At 36.5% G+C, this 21,591-nt stretch overlaps 1 protein-coding gene across 3 annotated transcripts in view; it reads left to right on the forward strand.

Moving 5' to 3' along the window:
- The window catches only part of RC3H1 (ring finger and CCCH-type domains 1), an 89,416-nt gene extending 71,035 nt beyond the window's left edge, over positions 1-18,381 (forward strand). For 2 of the 3 annotated variants that reach the window (XM_082834649.1, XM_082834650.1), the window contains exons 10-20: positions 97-378; positions 688-902; positions 3,161-3,531; positions 4,031-4,198; positions 8,853-9,005; positions 11,457-11,670; positions 12,128-12,218; positions 12,343-12,475; positions 14,293-14,469; positions 15,855-15,970; positions 17,511-18,381. In XM_082834649.1, coding sequence (XP_082690775.1) covers positions 97-378; positions 688-902; positions 3,161-3,531; positions 4,031-4,198; positions 8,853-9,005; positions 11,457-11,670; positions 12,128-12,218; positions 12,343-12,475; positions 14,293-14,469; positions 15,855-15,970; positions 17,511-17,661 — 2,071 coding nt within the window. In that variant the 3' untranslated portion in view covers positions 17,662-18,381. The remainder of the gene's footprint in view (positions 1-96; positions 379-687; positions 903-3,160; positions 3,532-4,030; positions 4,199-8,852; positions 9,006-11,456; positions 11,671-12,127; positions 12,219-12,342; positions 12,476-14,292; positions 14,470-15,854; positions 15,971-17,510) is intronic. The other variant, XM_082834651.1, reaches the window with a different exon arrangement.
- The last annotated feature ends 3,210 nt before the right edge of the window (positions 18,382-21,591 follow it).

Below are 21,591 nucleotides of genomic sequence, written 5' to 3' on the forward strand. Positions count from 1 at the left end.
TGTATCCGTTTCTTAAATACATTTTAGTTCTTGATTTTTAAAAGCTTTTCCTTTTACAGTTTTGGTTTTTGGTGTGTGCCTTTGCTTTTTATATAGGTTTCGTAAAATGAACAAACGTCTGGTTCCCAGAAGACCCCTGAGTGCCTCTTTGGGTCAACTTAATGAGGTGGGCCTGCCTTCAACAGCTATCCTTCCGGATGAAGGTGCAGTGGATCTGCCTAGCAGAAAAACCCCTGCTCTGCCAAATGGAATTGTATCAGCAGGGAATACAGTAACACAGCTGATTCCACGAGGGACAGACCCCAGCTACGATTCTAGTCTGAAACCAGGAAAGATAGATCACCTGAGCAGTAGTGCCCCTGGATCCCCTCCTGACCTGTACGTTGTTTTTCCTAACATTTATTTAAAGTTTCTTTATAGACATAAAGTAGAAGGAAGAAAGAATAATCGGTGCTTTGTTTGGGGGGCTTATTTTGTTGTTTTTTATTTCTATTTCCTGTGCCAGTGATTTTTGAGAAACAATTAACATAGGTGACATAAGATCAAAGTTTGCAAATGTAGAAGAAATGGCTGTTGGAAAAAAACAGTTTCCCAAATTGTGGCAGTTTTTTTTACATTTAACAATTTGTGTACATTAGAAGTATTTTCAAGACCTTAAACTTGACTTGCAGAATCTTGCTCCCGTAGGCTAGAATCTGTCCCTAAGAGTATTTCTGCCTTGCCTGTTAATCCACATCCTGTACCTCCAAGAGGGCCAACAGACCTGCCCCCTATGCCTGTCACCAAATCACTTCAGATGGTACCACGAGGTTCTCAGTTATATCCAGCACAACAGGCAGATGTTTATTACCAGGATCCTCGAGGAGCTGCTCCACCATTTGAACCAGCACCTTATCAGCAGGGTAATGATCTTTCATTTATGTCACTCACTTTTCTTAGAAGTTATGAGAATGATTTCAAGAGTGATCATATTTTCAGTAATCTCAAAATAAATAAATGCTTTTTTTAATACTTGGAAAAAACTGAGGTTACATGACCAACTAAATAGTATGAAATAAATGAAGTAGCAAAGCTATGAAGAGTAATTTGCCCTGACTACTAAAAGCAGTTGTATATTAAATATGTTTACATATTTATAGAAGTAAGTCATCCAAGTAGACAATGGAAATTTGCTGAGGCTGTATATATTTTCCTGACCAAAATTTTCTTCAAGTACGAAAAAAGAATTTAATATTACAGTGGATATAAATTAAACACAGTACATTTTTTTGCTTTCAGTTGTCACCTAATATTTTTTCTAGGCCTTGTAATATATATGAAAAAATGCAAATACATACTTTTAGAGAGTTTATAGTATAGAATCAGTATTAGTAAAGAATAGAAAACTATATGTGTGAGAGTATATATATCTATATATGTGTTTAAAATGAAGTGTTCAGTTGTGGTAGTTAATATTAGTGTGGTAGGAATTAACTGCAGGACTCAAGGAAGACCATTGAGAACTTGAGGGATCAAAAGACTTTGTGGAAGGATGCCCTAAATAGAGGTATTGGGAATAGAAAGGAAAATTTACAAATGGATTGTAAAGATGAGGGTCTAGAGTCAAGGAGGAGTAAGGAGACTTGTTGTTAATCCAGGTGTGACTACTGAGGTCTGGATTAGTGTGATGGGAAAAAAGAAAGTATTTGAGAAAATAGACAAATGTGGAAAATTAGCCAGTTTTAATGATAATAACCAGGTATGGAGAATGAAGGAGAGGACTTGATTGAGGTTTCACATAATGTAATTCATGTGAAAAAATAAGCAACGATTTTTAAACTAAAGTGTTGACTCTCTTTGTCAGAAACAGTATAGTGGTATTGTTTTTTTTCGTTTTTTGGAGTTTTTGCGGTATGCGGGTCTCTCACTGTTGTGGCCTCTCCCGTTGCGGAGCACAGGCTCCGGACGCGCAGGTCCAGCGGCCATGGCTCACGGGCCCAGCCGCTCCACGGCATGTGGGATCTTCCCAGACCGGGGCACGATCCTGTGTCCCCTGCATCGGCAGGCAGACTCTCAACCACTGCGCCACCAGGGAAGCCCCTCTATTGTTTTTTAAACTGGGATAGATTCAAGGTGTTCTCCATTTCCTTTTCCCAAGGCTATATTAATTTTGAATCAGCAATGTCTTTCATTGCTTTCATTTCAAAAAAAGTAGTTTTAAGTTGGCATGGTGTCATTAATACATATAAGAATAGGATAAAAGTTGATCTGTCTTCCTTTTGACCATTCATTGCAGGAAAAACCCAACTGCTTTTGTTGAGTTAACCTTAAATATGCTGAATCAGTAAGGGTTCAATTGCAGATAGCAGAAATCATTCTGGCTATATTAGCAGAAAGAGGTTTAATACAGAGAGTCCTACAAAATCAGTAGAAACATTGGAAAAGCAGACTTAAGCTAGCCCTCCAGGAATGAGTCCCAGAGCTAGTTGCTGAAAGAACCTGTTACAATGAAGCTGTAGAAATAGGAAACTTCTGCCCTAATCGCCAACTTGAGGAGCTCATCAGTTGAGGCAAACGTCTTCAAATTGGGAAGCTACTGCCACGACTGTTGTTTCAAGAACTCTAGGGGACTTCCCTGGCGGACCAGTGGTTAAGACTCTGCACTTCCACTGCAGAGGGCACAGGTTCAATCCCTGGTGGGGAAGGAACTAAGATCCCACATACCACACGGCACAGCCAAAAAACAAAGAACTCTAGAGCTATGCAGTTAGCTACTAGATCTGTACCAGCAGAATGGATCTCTTTCCAGTTAACTCAATTTCACATTCAAAACTTATGCAAATGAGTGATTTGTAGAACCTAAGCTTCAGGGAAATATAGTTTTTTTGCTTTTCAGTGTTTGCAGTATGTTAAGGCACACCAGAAAGATGGTCAGACAATTGAGAGAGCCAATTTACTGTTGTAGACTATAAGTAGATTGGTGTTTTCAGTAACTTTTAAGGATAATTTTTGCTTGTTATTTTTCGCAAAGCTAGCCTGACTACATAAGCAGAGGGAAAACATCTAAAGAAAGGAGTGGATTTTTAATTCTTTAGTGTTGAAATATTTTAAAAGGAAAAGTCTTAAATAGAAAAATAGATTGGCTCATTGTTGCTTTTGGTTCCTCTTTTGTATTGTACAGGTATGTACTATCCTCCACCACCACAATGTGTGTCCCGCTTTGTCCGACCTCCACCATCTGCTCCTGAACCTGGTCCTCCCTACTTGGATCATTATCCACCGTACCTCCAAGATCGTGTAGTAAACTCTCAGTATGGCACACAGCCACAACAGTACCCACCTATGTACCCACCACACTATGATGGCCGTCGAGTATACCCTGCTCAGTCTTATACAAGAGAGGAGATTTTCCGAGAAAGTCCTATACCCATTGAGATTCCACCTGCAGCAGTACCATCCTATGTACCAGAATCCAGAGAAAGATACCAACAGATGGAGGGTTACTATCCAGTGGCTCCCCACCCAACTCAGATCAGACCTTCGTACAACAGAGTATGCTGGGTTTTTGGGGTTTTTTCTTATTATATAGATTTACTTGATTATTGCTTGCAGTGATTTTTTTTTTTAACCTTTTGCCATGGTAATAACTCTGATCAATCAGTTCTTTTTTAAAAGAAAGCATCTTCTCTTTTTTCACCTTTTCATAATCTGCATAGGTTAGTTTTTTTTTTAACTTTTAAAGGAGAAAAAAATTAATACCCCACCCCCGCTAACCCATCTTAGTTTCTGAACATTAGATGGTTTTATTAACATTTCTAGATTTATTTAGAAATTATGGTCTCTGACCAAGAAAAAGAAACTTAAATTTAGCTCTTTGGGAAATCCTGAGACTTTTGGGGGGTTTTGTTTGTTTTGTTTTGCTTTGTTTTATTAAGTCTTGCTATTTCGGATGTTAAGATGAGTATACAAGCTGCTTATTTAAAATATGTGCTAAGTGAATCAATGTGTCCTGAAATTCTTTTTCAATTTTTACTCATCTTTGCATTTTCAGGAGCCTCCTTACAGCCGGCTTCCTCCCCCTCCCCAGCCCCATCCTAGTCTAGATGAGCTACATCGAAGACGGAAGGAAATAATGGCACAACTAGAGGAAAGGAAGGTTATCTCTCCACCTCCTTTTGCACCTTCACCAACATTGCCTCCTGCCTTCCAACAAGAGGAAGTAAGCACATCTTTTCTAGTCTCTTCATCAGTTTTTCCTTAATCAGTGATTTATTGTGTCCTATTTAAGTCATCTTCACCTATTCCCAAGGTCATGAGGATATTTTCCTCTAAAAGGTGTATTATTTCATGTTTAGATCTACAGTCCATCTAGAATTGATTTTTGTATATAGTGTCTTAGGAGTTAAGACCCATTTTTTCCCTAAAGGGTATCTCGTTGATCAAGCATCATTTAATGAAAAGACCATCCTTTCCCCAGTACCCTGCAGTCACCTTTATCATAATCTGGTCACCTTTGTCATAGTCAGGTGACTATATGTTTCTGAACTCTATTCTGTTTCATTGATCTATTTCTCTATCCTTGTACCAACACCACATTGTCTTAATGTAGTAGTATTGTACATCTTAATGTGGTGGTGTATGTTTTCCAGTTTTGGTCTTCAGGATTATCTTTGCTGTTCCTGGTCCTTGGAAATTCCAGACACATTTTAGAATCAGCATGTGGATGTCCACAGAAATATCTGCTGCAGTTTTTTTTTGTGTGTGTGTGTGTGTGTGTTACCTGGGCCTCTCACTGTTGTGGCCTCTCCCATTGCGGAGCACAGGCTCCAGATGCGCAGGCCCAGTGGCCATGGCTCACGGGCCCAGCCACTACGTGGCACGTGGGATCCTCCCGGACCGGGGCACGAGTCCATGTCCCCTGCAGCGGCAGGTGGACTCTCAACCACTGCGCCACCAGGGAAGCCCTCTGTTGCAGTTTTTATTAGGATTACATTGAATCTCTGGATCTGGGCAGCCCAGTATGGTAACCACTAGCCACATGTGGATAATGATGCTTAAAATGTGGCTAGTTCGAATTCATGTGTGCTGTAAGCACAAAACATACATTGGATCTGAAGGTTTAGTACCCCCACCAAAATATCAATATATTTATATTAATTACATGTTAAAATACTACTTTGGGTGTATTAGATTAAATAAAATGTATTGTTAAAATTAATTTTATCTGTTTTTATTTTTTAATATGGCTACTAAAATGTTTTAGATTACATATGTGGGTCAATTATATTTTCATTGGACAGTGTTGCTTTAGATCCGTTTGAGGAGAAGTGACATCTTTCCAATATTGAGTCTCCAAGAACATGGTATACCCTCCACTTCCTTGGATCTTCTTTAATTTTTATCAATAATGTCATATCTCATATAGTTTTCAGTGTCTTGCACATCTTTCATTAAACTTATTCCTAGAAAACTAATGTTTTTGAAGCTATTTAAATGGAATCCTTTTTGAAATTTCATTTTCTATTTGTTATTAGAGAAATTAAGTAGATTTTTGCGTATTTTGACACCTGTGTTCAGTAGCCTTGGTAAATTTCCCTATTAATTCTAGTATTTGTTAGTGGATTCTTTTGGATTTTCTGTGCACACAGTCATGTCCTTTGTGAATAATGACCATTTTACTTTCTCCTTTTTAAGTCTTTTCTTTTTTTTATCTTGGTTGTGTGAACTAGATCCTCCAGTAAAAATAAAAGTGATGATAGGTTTTCTTATTTCCAGTCTTTGAGCAAATGGAGCTTCTAATAATTTACCATTGTGATGTTTGCTGTCATCCTTTTTGTAGGTAATCTTTATCAGATGAATGAAATTTCCCTATATTCATAGTTTTTATAATTGAGACTGTCAAAGGTTTATTTAACTCAGTAGTGAGGAAAACAGCAGAATGATATAGTTAATTCAAAGAGTAGGAGAGACAGGCTAATATAGGTAGTGAAAGGCAGGAAAAAAACACTGAAATAGAGTTGCTAGAATAAACTGGTTAATGTACTAGAGGGTAATAAACCATAATTTGAGGGTTATCAGTATTTCCACAAGGCAGTACTAATAGTTAACATGAATGAGTGTTGTCTTATTATCTTTTTAATGTCTTCAGGGTCTATAGTGACCCCGAAGACATTTTTCCACTTCTGATAATTTTTTTCCTTGGTCAGTCTTGCTAGGGATTTACCATCAGTTTTATCTTTAAAGAAAGCCAGCCTTTTGCTTTGTTGATCTTATTTATTTAATTATTTTGGTTTGTTGATTTTACATAATTGCCTCAGCTCAATGTGTGTGTGTGTGTGTGTGTGTGTGTGTATTTATGTCAAGTAGGTTTTTTCAGTAGAGTTGCAGTTGATATTATGTAAGGAAAATGTCTTACATCCTTTATGTGTAGAATTATGATTCTAAACAATATTTCTAGCTGATAAATTATGAATAATAAGCAATGAAAATTGAAATATATCACATTGCATATAATAAACAGTAAACTTTGGGGTCTACAAAAGTAATCTACTAAATAAAGATTGTTCATAGTATCTGGCTTTCCTCTCTAAACACTTTGGATGAATTTTCCACAATAATGTAGGTTAATTAGTAAAGCTGTAACATCTTCTGTTAATATAATTTTACGTGTAAAGTATCAACATTACATGATATTTTTTCAAAAACTTAACTGTTAGAGACATCCCAGAGCCTTGTTATGCCATACCATTTTTTGAGAAATATGGAAAGCAGTATGACACTGTGAAAAGTGAGCTAATTTTGGAATGAAATATAATTATCTGTGAGGTTCAGCTTTGTGGCTCAGTGTGTGATCTTTTGTAAGTTATTTAGCCTTCATTAACCCTGAGGCTCAGGTTTCTCTATTTGTAAATCAAGTATAATAAAACCTACCTCACAGTGGTGTGGTGAAGATTAAATGAGACATAAGGCATCTGGCACAAAGCAGGCATTCAGTAAATAATAACTGTGTGTATTTATTACTTTTTTACTTGTAATAAAAATTATAATAATGCCTGGCTGTTACGGAACTTTATCTGTTGACAGAATTATTTTAGTTACTGACCTACAAAGCTATATAATTAAACTTCAGTTCTGATTATAAACAACCTACATATAATTATACTAAATTCATACATTATAAAAATACATAATATAGAAAGAAATTTCTCCAAGATCTCATTTTCTATATCACTGTAAGTTTATTATATATTTTAACTTTTAATATATATTTCAACTTTTCTGTGCATGAAACACATCATTATAATTTTTAATCAGATCATTTAGTAATAATATATTCAGATTTTACGTTTTGCATTTTTTTTGTTTTTATTTAACCAGTTATCCTGGATGTCTTTCTGTATCAGTATATAAATTTATCTCATTCTTTTTTCTCTTAATAAATTTATTTATTTATATTTTACTTTTGGCTGCGTTGGGTCTTCGCTGCTGCACAGGGGGTTTCTCTAGTTGCAGCGAGGGGGGCTACTCTTCATTGCACAGCATGGGCTTCTCATCACAGTGGCTTATCTTGTTGCGGAGCACGGGCTCTAGGCGCGTGGGCTTCAGTAGTTGTAGCTTGCAGGCTTAGTTGCTCTGCGGCGTGTGGGATCTTCCCGGACCAGGGCTCAAACCCATGTCCCCTGCATTGGCAGTCTGATTCTTAACCACTGCACCACCAGGGAAGTCCTATCTCATTCTTTTTTTAATTGCTGTATAATAACATTGATTGCAGGGGAAAAAGCACTCTTGTTAGTAGGTCATGTCTTTAAAAAGCTAGCTGTTCTACACAAAATTTGTAAGCAGAGGAAAAATGTAAAAAGGAGCTGGAATTTTTAAAATAGAAGTAGGACAAAAAAAAAGGAAAGAGGTCATAAACAATGGAAACAGGAGTTGTGGTTGAAAATGAGTGGTACTGTGAACAGCATATCCCTCTGCCAGTGCAGAAGACCAAAGTGATGACTCAGAAAATAGAAGGTTGTTTTAGCATAGGCGGAAGCATAGAGCCATTTAAATGTACCAGTACTCCCTGAATTATTAGTATGTCAGTATATACATCTGTGATAAAGTGAGAGCAATTTATTAGTGTTCTAGCACTCCCTATACTGGTATAACCTTGGTCTGATCACCCACATTGTCTCTCATGGACTTGAAGAACATATGAGATAGTGTATACATAAAAGTACTTAGAAAACTGTAAAACATTACACAAATGTGAATGTAAGTAAAAATGCATTAGACCTAGAATGCCTATTTAGTTATTACATAATTTCAGAGCTCATCCTGAGAAAAGAAAATTAGGAATCTTATCCTTTTCACTTCATTGACTCAACCCTAAGGACCAGAATTTATTCAAGATATGAATTATTGCTATTAAAGAGATTTAGGTAAAAATGTTATTATGTCATCACGTACTGTATAGAACATTTAAGATTACATTTTAAAGAATTTCTAATGCTCTTGTTTACCTGGAATGTTATTGAAAGAAACATTAAGGAGGGTCTAGCAAAACTAGGGCATAATACATACTTGCTTAAGTGTTAACTGAATCTTATGAGAAAGAGGATGGGCAAATCTCTTCAAAAATCCTAATTTGATTCTTTGAAGGATATTGAGATACTTTTTTGACCCTCTGTTAACAAAGTGTAAAGGCTGAATATCATTTTTCATTTGTTTTATATTTTTCATATTCTACAAAAATCTTCTAGTGACACAAATCAAATAACTGTTACTATGTTGCTTCAGCATGATGTTCTAAAGAAATTCCTGCTCTCTCTGTGCTGTTACTCATAGACCCATTTCCTATTTTGTTTCTTTTTTCCTTTTTCCATCTGCAGTTTTTGGATGAAGACTTGAAGGTAGCTGGGAAATACAAAGGAAATGATTATAGCCAGTACTCACCCTGGTCATGTGACACCATCGGCTCCTACATTGGAACCAAAGATGCAAAACCCAAAGATGTTGTGGCAGCAGGGAGTGTGGAAATGATGGTATGTGTAATAACTAAGCCATAATTAATACAAATCAAGATAAACCAAATAAATTATCCCCAGTTATAGTGTAGACACAAGTAACTGAGCTTTGCTTAAGTTTCAGACCATATTCTGTACTATGTGATTGAATTATATTTAAACTATATGTTTTTTTATTTCTTTCAAGTATATATAAAAATCTTTTCAAACTTGTCGAGACAAAGAAGAGCGTTTCTTATTTTTCTGTGAAGCTAGCAATTAACCCAACAGCTGTTTAGAATTGAAAGTAAATTATTTTGCATAACTAAGATCTTGAATTTCTTGTGCAAATAAATTATAACTCTTTTACAACTCTTAAGTTTAAACAGTAAAGTTGAATCTAGTGAACAATACTAGTGTGTGAGTCAGAATTACAGTTACTTAGCTTCAGATGAGCTGTGGTATCCTGAAATGCATTACACTTATGCCATTTTATTTTTTAACAAAAAATAATGTAACACCATTGTATCTAATACTCAAGCTTAAAATATATCACTATTTTATCTTAATTGCTTCTTTATCCTTTAAAGAAATAAAACTTTACATAAGTAATTAAATCCTCCTCGCTTTACCTCCCTAATCTCATTTTCTCCCTCCCTCCTTCCCTGGAGATAACCTCTATCCTGAATTGAGAGTTTATCATTTCATGAATAATTTTATACTACTTCTAAACAATTTTGTTTTGAATGTTTATAGACCTTATACATATTATAAACCTCAACTTGCATTTTCATTCAGCATTGTTTTTGAGATGTATCCAAATTTATACCTATAGTTCAAATTCATTCATTTTCACTGCTTTTATCAGGTACCATTGTATGATAACTAATATCATACAATAAATAAATAAATAAATATATAATTGTTTATTGATTTTCATGTTGATGAACATTTAGGCTGTTTTTAATTTTTTTATTATTATGTACAGTGCTACAGTAAACATTCTTGCATATGTTTCCTTGTGCACATTGCATGAAAGTTATGCTTAGGAGTAGTATTGGTGGGTTAAAGGTATGCCTTGACTATTCTTTTTTTTTTTTTTTTGACTATTATTCATTTGCCCTTGTTAATTCTAACAGAGGTTCCCTAGGTTGTTATATAGATTTTCAAAGACAGATTTGCCCAGCTGGTTGAGAGAAGACCAATTCTTGGTAATAGAAAAGGAAGACTTAGATGAGTGAGGTGATATCTATAGCATAAATATGATTAGATGCCAGACAATTAAAAAAAGAAGAAAGAGAAAAAAAGGAATATAGAGGAGAAAAAAGAGAAAATGAACCTTTTGTTTTTCTGTGGTAGGATTAAGAAAACATTGTTTTTAGGCCATAAAAAACAGTCTTTCTGAGAGAATAGGAATGAGATAAGGAGGTAGAGGTAGATAGGAACCTTTGCTTTGTACCTGACTTTCAGAAAGAGTTATTATAATAAAGTAACATAAACATTAGCAAAATAAAACTCATTTACTTAAATTAACAAAGAATAAAAGTGTTTTCCAGCCTAACCTAGATGTAATCGAACATTTCCCAAATGGATAAAAGTCTACCCCAGTGTTTCTCAAACATGAATGTGCATGTAAATTACCTGGGGAATCTGGTAAAATTCAAGTTCTAATTCAGTAAGGCTGGGATGAGACCTGAAATTCTGCATTTCTAATGAGTTCTCTAGTGATGCTGATGCTGATGCTGCTGGTCTGTGGACTATTCTTTGAGTAGCAAGGGTCTAGCAATTAGATTTCCATTTATCTTTCTGACTGGAATGCCTTTTAAAAGCCTATGTTGGGGGCTTCCCTGGTGGCGCAGTGGTTGGGAGTCCGCCTGCTGATGCAGGGGACGCGGGTTCGTGCCCCGGTCCGGGAAGATCCCACATGCCACGGAGCAGCTGGGCCCGTGAGCCATGGCCGCTGAGCCTGCGCGTCCGGAGCCTGTGCTCCGCAGCGGGAGAGGCCACAACAGTGAGAGGCCCACGTACCGCAAAAAAAAAAAAAAAAAAAAAAAAGCCTATGTTGGCACTTATATTTTTAAACAGTTTTTTTCTAACTATTGATTGTTGAAAATTAATTTATTGGTCATGATGGGCCTTTTTTTAAAGAAATGAATTAGAATAACTAAATACAAGAATACATTACATATAGTAAGGATAAATGTTTGTCATGAAAAAATATATATATACATATATACATTCAAATATATATATTTGAATGTATATATGTACTGGGTCATGATGTAAAAAATATTATAGGAAGTGGTCAGAGGTTTGAAAAGCAATGTTTTATATGACAACTAAAGGCAACTAATGATTTTAATCTTATCAGTAAGAACATTATACTCTATTTTAACCTTATTACAGAGCTAGAGGAAATTATGTTAGAGATCTAAGTGTGGGGTGGATTTCTCATTTTACTTTTTACCTTCTCATTTTACTTTTTACCAGAATGTGGAGAGTAAAGGAATGAGAGACCAGCGATTGGACCTTCAGAGAAGAGCAGCAGAAACCAGTGATGATGACCTCATCCCATTTGGAGACCGACCAACAGTATCTCGATTTGGTGCCATTTCTCGAACTTCCAAAACAATATATCAGGGTGCTGGCCCAATGCAGGCTATGGCACCTCAGGGAGCTCCCACAAAATCTATTAACATTTCAGGTAAGAATCTCAGAGGTAAGCTGATTTGGAGTGTTCATAGTCACAACTCCCAGCACCACCTACTCCCCTTTTACCGTCAGTGCTTTTCATAACCTTGCAGGGCAGTAGTCTTCAAACTTTTCTGTGGAATTATCCCTGTAGAAAGGTAATTATAACCCAGGGAATTGTAGGGGTACAAACTAAAATTAAATATCTGTATGTGAAGATAACCTATGTGTTATTTTTAATAGTTTCATTGCTTTTGTTAAAATAATACATCTCATTTTTTTTTAAATCAAACAAAAGAAAAAATTACAAAGATTGACTTTTTATTGGGGGAAAAACAAACATCAGTACCCCTCCATCTTTCAAGATAACTGTGTACATAATATGCCTACGCCTTTTAGATTATGGCTACCTAAAAAAAAGAATCAAATCTATGAATTGCATCATTCCACTGTAAATTACTCTCTTACAGATTATGGTCCGTATGGAGCCCACAGTGGCTGGGGAGGTTCTCCATATTCACCTCATCAAAACATACCTTCTCAGGGACACTTCAGTGAGAGGTATAAGTCATTCTTTTTACTTTTACAAGCCTTTAAAATTACTCAACTTACTTTGTTTTTCTGGTCATAACATTTTTTTAAAATAAAATTTTAAATTTATTCCATACTTTCTTTCCCACAAAAGGGAGAGAATATCTATGTCAGAAGTGGCCAGTCATGGAAAACCCCTTCCATCTGCTGAGAGGGAACAGCTACGACTAGAATTGCAGCAATTAAACCAACAAATTAGCCAACAGACCCAGCTACGTGGACTAGAGGTACCAGCCTAGAGATATTTTTTCATTCCAGTTTTTGAAGAGTTCTCAAAAAGATTTTAAAAGGAGGAACTTTTGAGGTAAAATGAACATAAAACTTTAAGGTTTGTTTCCTAAGAGTTAGTACAGTTGTCCATTTTTCAAAGAATTTAAGTACTTCGAAGTTCTGAGACAATAGGAAATTTAGAATTTCTATTACGTGAGAATAGAAAACATATTTTATATGTTTTATATATTATACATTGTATATTACATATGTATATATATAAGCTCCTTTTATATTTTTATACTGTATAATATTTTAGATAATCTAAAATTTGTAGATTATCTAAAATATTATATAAAATAAAAAATATAAAAGGAGCTTATATTCCTTGATGGCACATTTAAGTTGAAGGTATATAGTATATAGTTTTTTAATCAACAGATGCTTTTAGCTTAAGATTTGTTTTTAATTTCTTATATTTTCTTTAATTTTTAAAAATTTCTCTCACTTCTTTTACTCGTCAGCATCTTTAGTAGAAGCTTAGAACTTTGACCTAAAAAATATAGTCTCTGTATAGTAATACCAGCTTTCGTTAATATAGTTCTTTCAGTTTATAAATTACTATCACATATCTTATTTGACCCATACATTCCCTGACAATTAGATTAGGCAGGTGGTATTGTCCCCCACCCTTTTTGGTTGAAGGATATTAGTTTCACAGAGGTTGAAACATGAACCCAGTTCTTCATACTCCAAATTCAGTGTTCTTTCCACCATGCTACCTGATACTTACGAGAAACAAAATGTCAGAAGGCAAAGAATTCTTAAAGTCCTTTAAGTGCCACATCAGGAAGACTAGGTTTTGTTTATATTATCCTTTGTATTGGAACATAGACTTTGAATATGGAAAGCTAAAGACATTCTAATGATAAATGCATTGCTCCCTTCTGGAGAAAAAGATGCTCTTAGAACGTTTCTTTCTAGATGTATATCTTTCTACAAAGATCTATAATAATAAGTAAGCTATTGCTTTGGAAATAAATTTCTAACTGATTCAATCTTAGACTTTCTTATTAGCAAGACCAGTAGGAGGGATTTGTGTGTGTGTGGTGTGTGTGTGTGTGTGTGTGTGTGTTTGTTTTTGAACATGTGTCTGGCTTGTGCTCTTATGTAAGCAAGAAGGTTTAGAAATAAAAACCTGTATAGTATGCATGTTTGTCTCCTTTTTCCCATTGCTTTATTAACATTGGTCCAAAACTTCTTGCTGATTCCTATCGTAAGAAAAAAGAATGCTGTGTTTATTATGTTCACCTTTAGTTTATTAACTTGTTGAAGATTTGGACCTTTAACTCCATAAAGCATTATTCCTTACCTTGCTATTTCATGGCTTTTTGTCTTTGTTGAAATTTCTAGACTGATTTTCTGTTCCAAAAGAATTTCAGCACTATTTAACTCACTGTGGTTAAAAGTCCCTGCCATTACTGAGGTATCATGAAAGAAATGATAGAATTTACATCAGAGAAAATTCAATTAAAAAACAAAAGGAAAAAAATAGAAAAGGAAAGAAGCACATTTATAGTTGACTTCTCTTTCCACTAAGAAGATAAGAGCAACTTATACCAAAGATTAAATTACTATTCACTAAGTTTAAATGCCCCATATTTTCCCTTTTGTATTCAAATGGTACTCAAAGAAAGAAGCAGTGCCTTACGTTTGCATCATTTTTATTGCCAATCCATGAGTAGTAAGTTGCTTGGGCGGGTCTGGCTTCGGGCCTGGTCACTCTGTGCGCGGCGTGGCGCGTGTTGAGCTGTGCGCTTGGCTTTTGCACTAGGCTGTCGGTAGCAGGCTGGCGCTGCAGAGGGAGGCGAGCACCTTGGCAGGCCAATCACAGCCCCCACCGCCGCCGCCCCCACCGAAGTGGCCTGGAGCGCCCTCAAGTGAGCAGCTGAGCTTGGAACTGCACCAGGTGGAAAGGGAAATCGGGAAGAGAACCCGGGAACTGAGCATGGTAAGTGCTATGGTGGGAAAAGAGAGGAAAGCTGAAAGGAAAGCCTCTGTGTAGTTGTGTCGCTGAACTCGTGGTTCTGGAGTTCTAGAATCATCTAGAGCTGTAGAATCATCACCCCAAGGCACTGCACTGAGTGATTAATACTGACAGTGAGTGTCCTGAAGATGGTCTGCCTCCCTGTTTTATCATTCTTCTCCTCATTCTCTTTTGGTTTGAGTGTGTTCTTTGTCTTAGTTTTCTGCATTACAAAAAACTTTCCGGGAAAACAAGGGGGTTATCTGGAAGTTACTAAATTTCTGTTAAACGTATTGATTAAGGAAGCAGAGGGGATGGTGTTTTTTGCAGTGCCCTCATGTTAAACAAAGATGTATTACCAAATAACATTTCTAGGTTTCACAGCCCTTCTGTTATTGATGACCTATTTTTTTGTCATGAGTGAGATGCCATCTATATATTATTTCTTGTGGAATTATATCCATAGATATGCTTAGGGTTTGTTTCATAGTGCATGAACACTCATTTCAGTAAATTTTTAGTCTTAGGAGATTGAACCATTCCCTCAGATTGCATGATAATTGGTTTTTGGTGGGGTTTTTTTGCATAGTTTTCACATTCTTTGTAAGCAAATAGATGGGATATTTCATTTTTCTGTTTTCAATAAGTGTATTATAGATACTTATTATATTTTGACTTGCTTTTTCTGAGTCATCAGTTTTTCTGTGAGATTTTTCCATGTTAACTTGAGGCATTTGTCCCCTTGCTATCCAGCTTGGATAGTGAGCAAGTGGGCCGTACTCCATTATGTTTTTGTGTATCTCTCTTTATCTCTCTCTCTCTCTCTCTCTGTTTTTGGCTGCATTGGGTTTTCGTTGCTGTGTGCGCGGGCTTTCTCTAGTTGCTTCACGCAGGGGCTACTCTTCGTTGCTGCGCAGGCTTCTCATTGTGGTAGCTTCTCTTGTGGAGCATGGGCTCTAGGTGCACAGGCTTCAATAGTTGCAACACATGGGCTCAGTAGTGCGGCACGCGGACCCTAGAGCACACAGGCTTCAGTAGTTGCGGTGCATGGGCTCAGTAGTTGCAGTGCATGGGCTCTTTGGGCACGCAGGCTCAGTAGTTGTGGCGCACTGGCTTAGTGGCTCTGCGGCATGTGAGATCTTCCTGGACCAGGGATCGAACCCGTGTCCCCTGCATTGGCAGGCAGATTCTTAACCACTGTGCCACCAGGGAAGTCCCTATGTATCTCTTTTAATCTGCCTGTTTCTTTGGTCATTTTACAGAACTAAATATGATTTCTGATCATCATTTTGTATTATCTATATCTGTTCTCTCTTCCATTAGCACCATTAAATAAAAGATAATTGAATTTATTTCCTTTTCTTTCAAAGGAGAACCAGTGTTCTCTGGATATGAAAAGCAAATTGAATGCAAGTAAGCAAGCAGAAAATGGACAACCAGAACCACAAAATAAGGTTCCAGCTGAGGACCTTACATTGACATTCAGGTAAAGAAAGGGACATTTTCATAGTCTTATACAGTCATGACAGAAGTACCCTCATACATATAATTTGATTTTTTTTTTTTTTTTTTTTTTTTTTGCGGTACGCGGGCCTCTCACCGCTGCGGCCCCTCCCGTCACGGAGCACAGGCTCCGGACGCGCAGGCCCAGCGGCCATGGCCCACGGGCCCAGCCGCTCCGCGGCATGTGGGATCCTCCCGGACCGGGGCACGAACCCGCGTCCCCTGCATCGGCAGGCGGACCCCCAACCACTGCGCCAGCAGGGAAGCCCTATAATTTGATTTTTAAAATATTATTTTGTACTGAGAAAAGAATATTTTTGCATGAGTTTAGGAGTTAAAACTTATTTTAGGTCAGACCCAAGGTTGAATTATCTGTTAATACCTAAGAAATAAAATTTTCTGCTTCCATCTCCTTTTTCCCCTTGTTTTTTAATTTATTTAAAACTAGTGTTAACATTTTGATGTATACCCTTCTGGTCTTTTTTTTTTTCTTCTGGTTTTTTTTTTGTTGTTGTTGTTGTTTTGTTTTTGCAGTACACGGGCCTCTCACTTCTGTGGCCTCTCCCGTTGCGGAGCACAGGCTCCGGACGCGCAGGCTCAGTGGCCATGGCTCACGGGCCCAGCCGCTCTGCGGCATGTGGGATCTTCCCGGACCGGGGCACAAACCAGTGTCCCCTGCATCGGCATGCGGACTCTTAACCACTGCGCCACCAGGGAAGCCCTCTTCTGGTTTTTTGAAGTGTGTAGGCATTTAGCCACTTCCACCCACCTATCCGCCCCGCCCCCGCCCATCCTCCTGGTTTTTAATTTGGTCTGTCCCATGTCATCCATTATTCTTCTACAGGTAGGGAAGGATACACATCAGCTATTGTGAACAACCCTGCAATAAACAGTATTATAGTTAATTCTTTGTTTGCATATCTTGCATCTTAGAGTATTTTGCAACTTAGGGTATTTTGAGGCTTTTGATGCATAGTCCCAAGTTGCCCTCCTGATGATATACAACAATATCTAATGCCCTGTTGCTTTCAGGCTTAGGTTTTTGGCTGTTTAAATCCATGCGTTATCCTGGGTTCAAAGCAATTTCTTGTACTAGTAAACCTGCTAAAAGCAGGGGTCAGCACTTTTTCTTAAAGGCCAGATAGTGAATATTTAAAATTATGAGTTTTACTATTTCTGTGAAAACTCTCAGTTCTGCCATTGTAATGTGAAAGCAGCCATAGACAATATGCAAGCAAATGGGCAGGCTGTGTTCCAATAAAAATTTGTTTACAAAAACAGGCAGCTAAAAAAAACAAAGTTAAAAAAAAAAAAGGCAGCTAGCTAGCCTTAGTTTGCCAACCCCTATGCTAAAATAAAGCGTGGATATAGAGCTGTAAATTAAAGTTTGAATGCCATTCATGTATGCCATTCCATACTGCTAAAAAGAAAGGCCCTGTTGACTTTATTCTACTAAATAATCATTTTTATCTCTCTCCTTTTTTAAAATCCAAACTCTTTTTTTTTTAAAAAAACGTTAACAGTGATGTGCCGAATGGATCAGCCTTGACACAAGAGAACATCGGCCTCCTATCAAACAAGACCAACTCTCTGAACCTGTCAGAGGACCCTGAGGGAGGAGGGGACAGTAATGACTCCCAGAGATCAGGAGTTACATCCAGTTCTGCTCCCTAAAACATGAGGAGTCCTACTTTTATCTTCTGTTCCTAACCAATTTGTGGGGCGTAGGGGTAGGAGAACAGATAGCTTCTAAACATTTTCTCTGAGAGTGGTCAGAGAAATCCAGGAAAAGCACCGGAGGCAATGTGCACAAACACCACTACTAAAAACAAACCCTGCACATAGTTCACAATAATGCATTTTTTAATTTAAAAGAAAAAGAAAAAGAAAATTAGCAGTATCTGCAAGCAATTCAGATTAAATTTGTTTTTGTTCTGTGAATGAACTTTATTTTAATAACTTTGGACGCCTTGGATCCAGGGCTTTAAAAAAAAGAAGAAGATATTATATATACACTCTGTTTGATTAATTGTATGATCTTAATGAAGTAGGTTTTTCTTGTATTTTGGTATTATTACATACCCAGTGTGTATAATTCCTTACCCCCAATCCTTTCCAACTCTTAGAACCCCATAAATTACAACAGACAAAAAGCACTGGCCTTTCTGAGAATTCTGTGGTGCTTGAGAAATAGACAGTAATAGACTAGTTATTAGAAAATGTGCAGCACACCAACTTTCTAAGAGCTGTTATTTAGAAACCATAATCTGCTTTCTCTTTCTGGGTCACTAGCTTCATGTGTAGGTAGGTTTTTCATATGGCATTAAAACTTTTTGTAGTTATTGTTCAGGAGGGCTTTATTTCTTGTTTTTGTGTTTATTTCAGCTTTTCAGAGAGATAGATTGCTTTAGTAGATTTAAATGGAGATTACTTTCAGGATAAAGTGTAGTTTATTAGCACTGAAAATACATACTTGGTTTATTACCTGTATTGAGGTGATGGTTGGAAATTTAGAGCTGTGCTTTTCCAAATTGAACCTCTGCTAAAATCATAGAATGTTCAAAAACCAGGACAATCAACCATGTTGTAAAACTGCAACACTTGATTTGAACTTAAAATGAACAGAGCCACATTAGTTCAATGGATGTGTTATGTTTTACTCTCAAAAACCAAAAGTATAAAATTCCCGTATACTGGAGCCCTTGGCTTTCAGAGATTGGCAAATACGAACTGCCTGAATCTTAAGGATAGTTCATGAATTAATCAGTTGCAGCTTTTCAGAATCATTAGCACAAGTAGATAGTAAGTACCTAGAAGTCAATTTTTGTAGTCTTGGCTTTACAATATTGAAAAGATTCTTCATGAAAATGTTGAAAAGAATAAGGAAGGATTTTTATTACTTAGTTCTGCTGCACATATTCTGATGCCACATGTCTGTACTGAACTAAGACCATATAAAACATGTTTAGTGGGGGTTATTTGATATAGTCACCCACCCTATCCCTGTGTTTGCCTGATTTTCTAAAAATTTCCTTTTCTGGATTATACTACTAAAACAGAAAGCACTGGTTATGTAATAAGTTACTGCATTGCTTTGGTTGGGTAAAAGCAAGAGTTTGTATTTTTCTTGTTTCTTATTTTCTTAACCCTTAACTCCTGCTGAGGTCATAACAACCTCAGTCTAAGCTCTGTGTCCATCATATTGTTAAATGAAACAAATGGGGGGGGGGGTGAGGGTGGGGGGAGGGTAATACAGTCCTGCCATTGCCTACCAGTAGGAGAGTCCAAACAGAACACTCTTTTGAGTAGCAATTATTTAATTTGCCCAGTCAAGGCACCGTGTTTATATACTATTTCACATTGAATTTGATTATGCCCTACAGACCTGGCTGGTCAAGGATTTGATATACACATATTGGCTTGGGATTCGAGCTTTCTTTTTTATTTAAATAAAAATTTATATATATATTATATATATACATATATACATAGCTATATCTGTATATATATTGGGTATGTTTTATGGATTTTTTCGCATGAGCGCAGCTGTTGCGATAAAATGACTGATTGGGAGGTAGAAGCACTGAATGAAGATGAGGCATTTTATCAGTTGATATCCATATTTTCCTTTTTTTTAAAAAATACACTTGCTTTTTTGCTTTTTTTATTTGTTTTATTTTGCTTAAAACCCTCTTACATTTATTTACTCTTTAAGTACTTACTGTTTTTTTGGGAGAAGGAGAGAAACTTTTATGTCTGACAGAGTCCCGAGATTTTTCATTTCTCTCTATAGCCATAAAAGACAACATTCTTGGCCTCTAACCTTCTGTAGGCAGATTTGGGCAGATGTTATTTCTCCTTTGGACATGTTTAATTCCTAAATTTTAAGAGCAGTTGGTTCAATTTGGAACTCAGAATGATTCTGGTACTGAAAAGGAATTTATGGGTATTGATTTTGTTGAAATTTGGAGAAAAAGTAAAATTCCATTTTGGGTATCTGTTGAAACCCCTAATAACTCAACTTCTATTGTTCTTGTTCATTTTCTTCAAATATACTCATTCTTCCTTTCACCATTTTGATTTTGTAAGCTAGGCAGAAACAGGGATTAATTTACACAGTATTCCTATTCTGAATAAAACCAGAGAAGCCACTGTTTTGAACTGACTTAAAATACTCTCTTTCTCTTTTTAAGGTATTTTCATGGAGTGAAGATGGGGGGAATCTCAAATTGTAGCCTTAACCCTAGCTGTACCTCTCTAAGGCCTCACACTCTAGAGGAAATCTGAGTGGGTAGAACAACAAGAGAAAGGTATACTGTCCCATTGTGCCTGTAATTTACCTATTTTAAATTGGTTACTCTGCCTTACCTCATAGAAATTCTTACAACTTTCGCAGTGCTCACAAGCAGTTTTAGGAATTCAATAAAACCTCCATTGTTTTTTTCTCTTTCTTTTCCTTTTCTCTGTTGTATACCTTGTGATATGATGAGCTAATAAGGGTTGATGGCCTGTTCAGGCAAAACTGCTTGACTTTCTAACTGCTTTTTTGTTAAAATCTATGAAAAATAATTGACTTTTGTAGCTTTTTAAATTTATTCCTTTAGAGACAGGTAGAAGATGAAACCAGTCAGATAGGAAATACAGTTTTTATGCTTTCTACTTATTCAAATGTTAATTTCTTCTGAAGAATGACTGTTTGCTTTTCACTGAATTAAAAGACAAGACTCAGACATCTCAGATGAAAATGAACAATTCTGAGAAGGTTAAGGTAGGAGTAATAAGCATTGTGTTCAGTCTGGATAACAACACCAGAATTTTATTCCAGCTAGGAATATAAAAGTACTTGGACTTTTTCTTTCTTCAGTGAGTCTCTGGAAGAGGGTAGAAGAACCGAGAATAAGATATCTAGACTCAATTTTCTGACTTATATGTAGTTCTTTTGCCTTACTTATAGATATTGTCATAAGTTCAGTAGGTGCCATGACTTGGGTAATTTACAGAGGCTGAAGTGACCAAAGATCCATTCCTTGTTAACTTTTCTAATCAAAAGAAAAGTTAGTTATAACATAGGTTTCTAGTAATATTCAAATAATAAGACACTATTTCTAATGCCAGCTACAAAATACTCAACTACTCAGAATGTATAAAAATTTATTTCATACAGCATTAATGTGGTTGATTCCCTTCTCCCATTTTATTTCCCTTCCCTTCTCCTAGTCTTTCCCATGTATTTATTTATTTATATATATTTTTTTGCCTAAAAGACATAAAATTGGTATGATTCTCATTTGCTACCTTGAATATGTAACTCCATCAGACTTTCCATTGGTCTTTAGGGTTGGAGCTCAAAGTTTTTGATTTTCTTTTTTTCTCTGTCCCTTCTGTATCTTGCAAATTCCCCTTGATTTACCCACTGCCCTCCCCAATCTGCAACAGTGACAGTTTGCTGCCTCAAAACAGAGCATTCAAATGAATTCGCTTAGCCAATAACTTCTGTGAAGTTGCCTTTTCTAATGGTGTTATTACTCAGTGATGCACAAATGTGGTATTTGCCCTACTGGTAGGCAAACAAAGGTCTGGTTAGGAACGGTAACCTGCTGTTTT

The sequence above is a fragment of the Leucopleurus acutus genome, assembly GCF_964270905.1.
Source record: "Leucopleurus acutus genome assembly, chromosome: 2".
Classification (NCBI taxonomy): domain Eukaryota; kingdom Metazoa; phylum Chordata; class Mammalia; order Artiodactyla; family Delphinidae; genus Leucopleurus; species Leucopleurus acutus.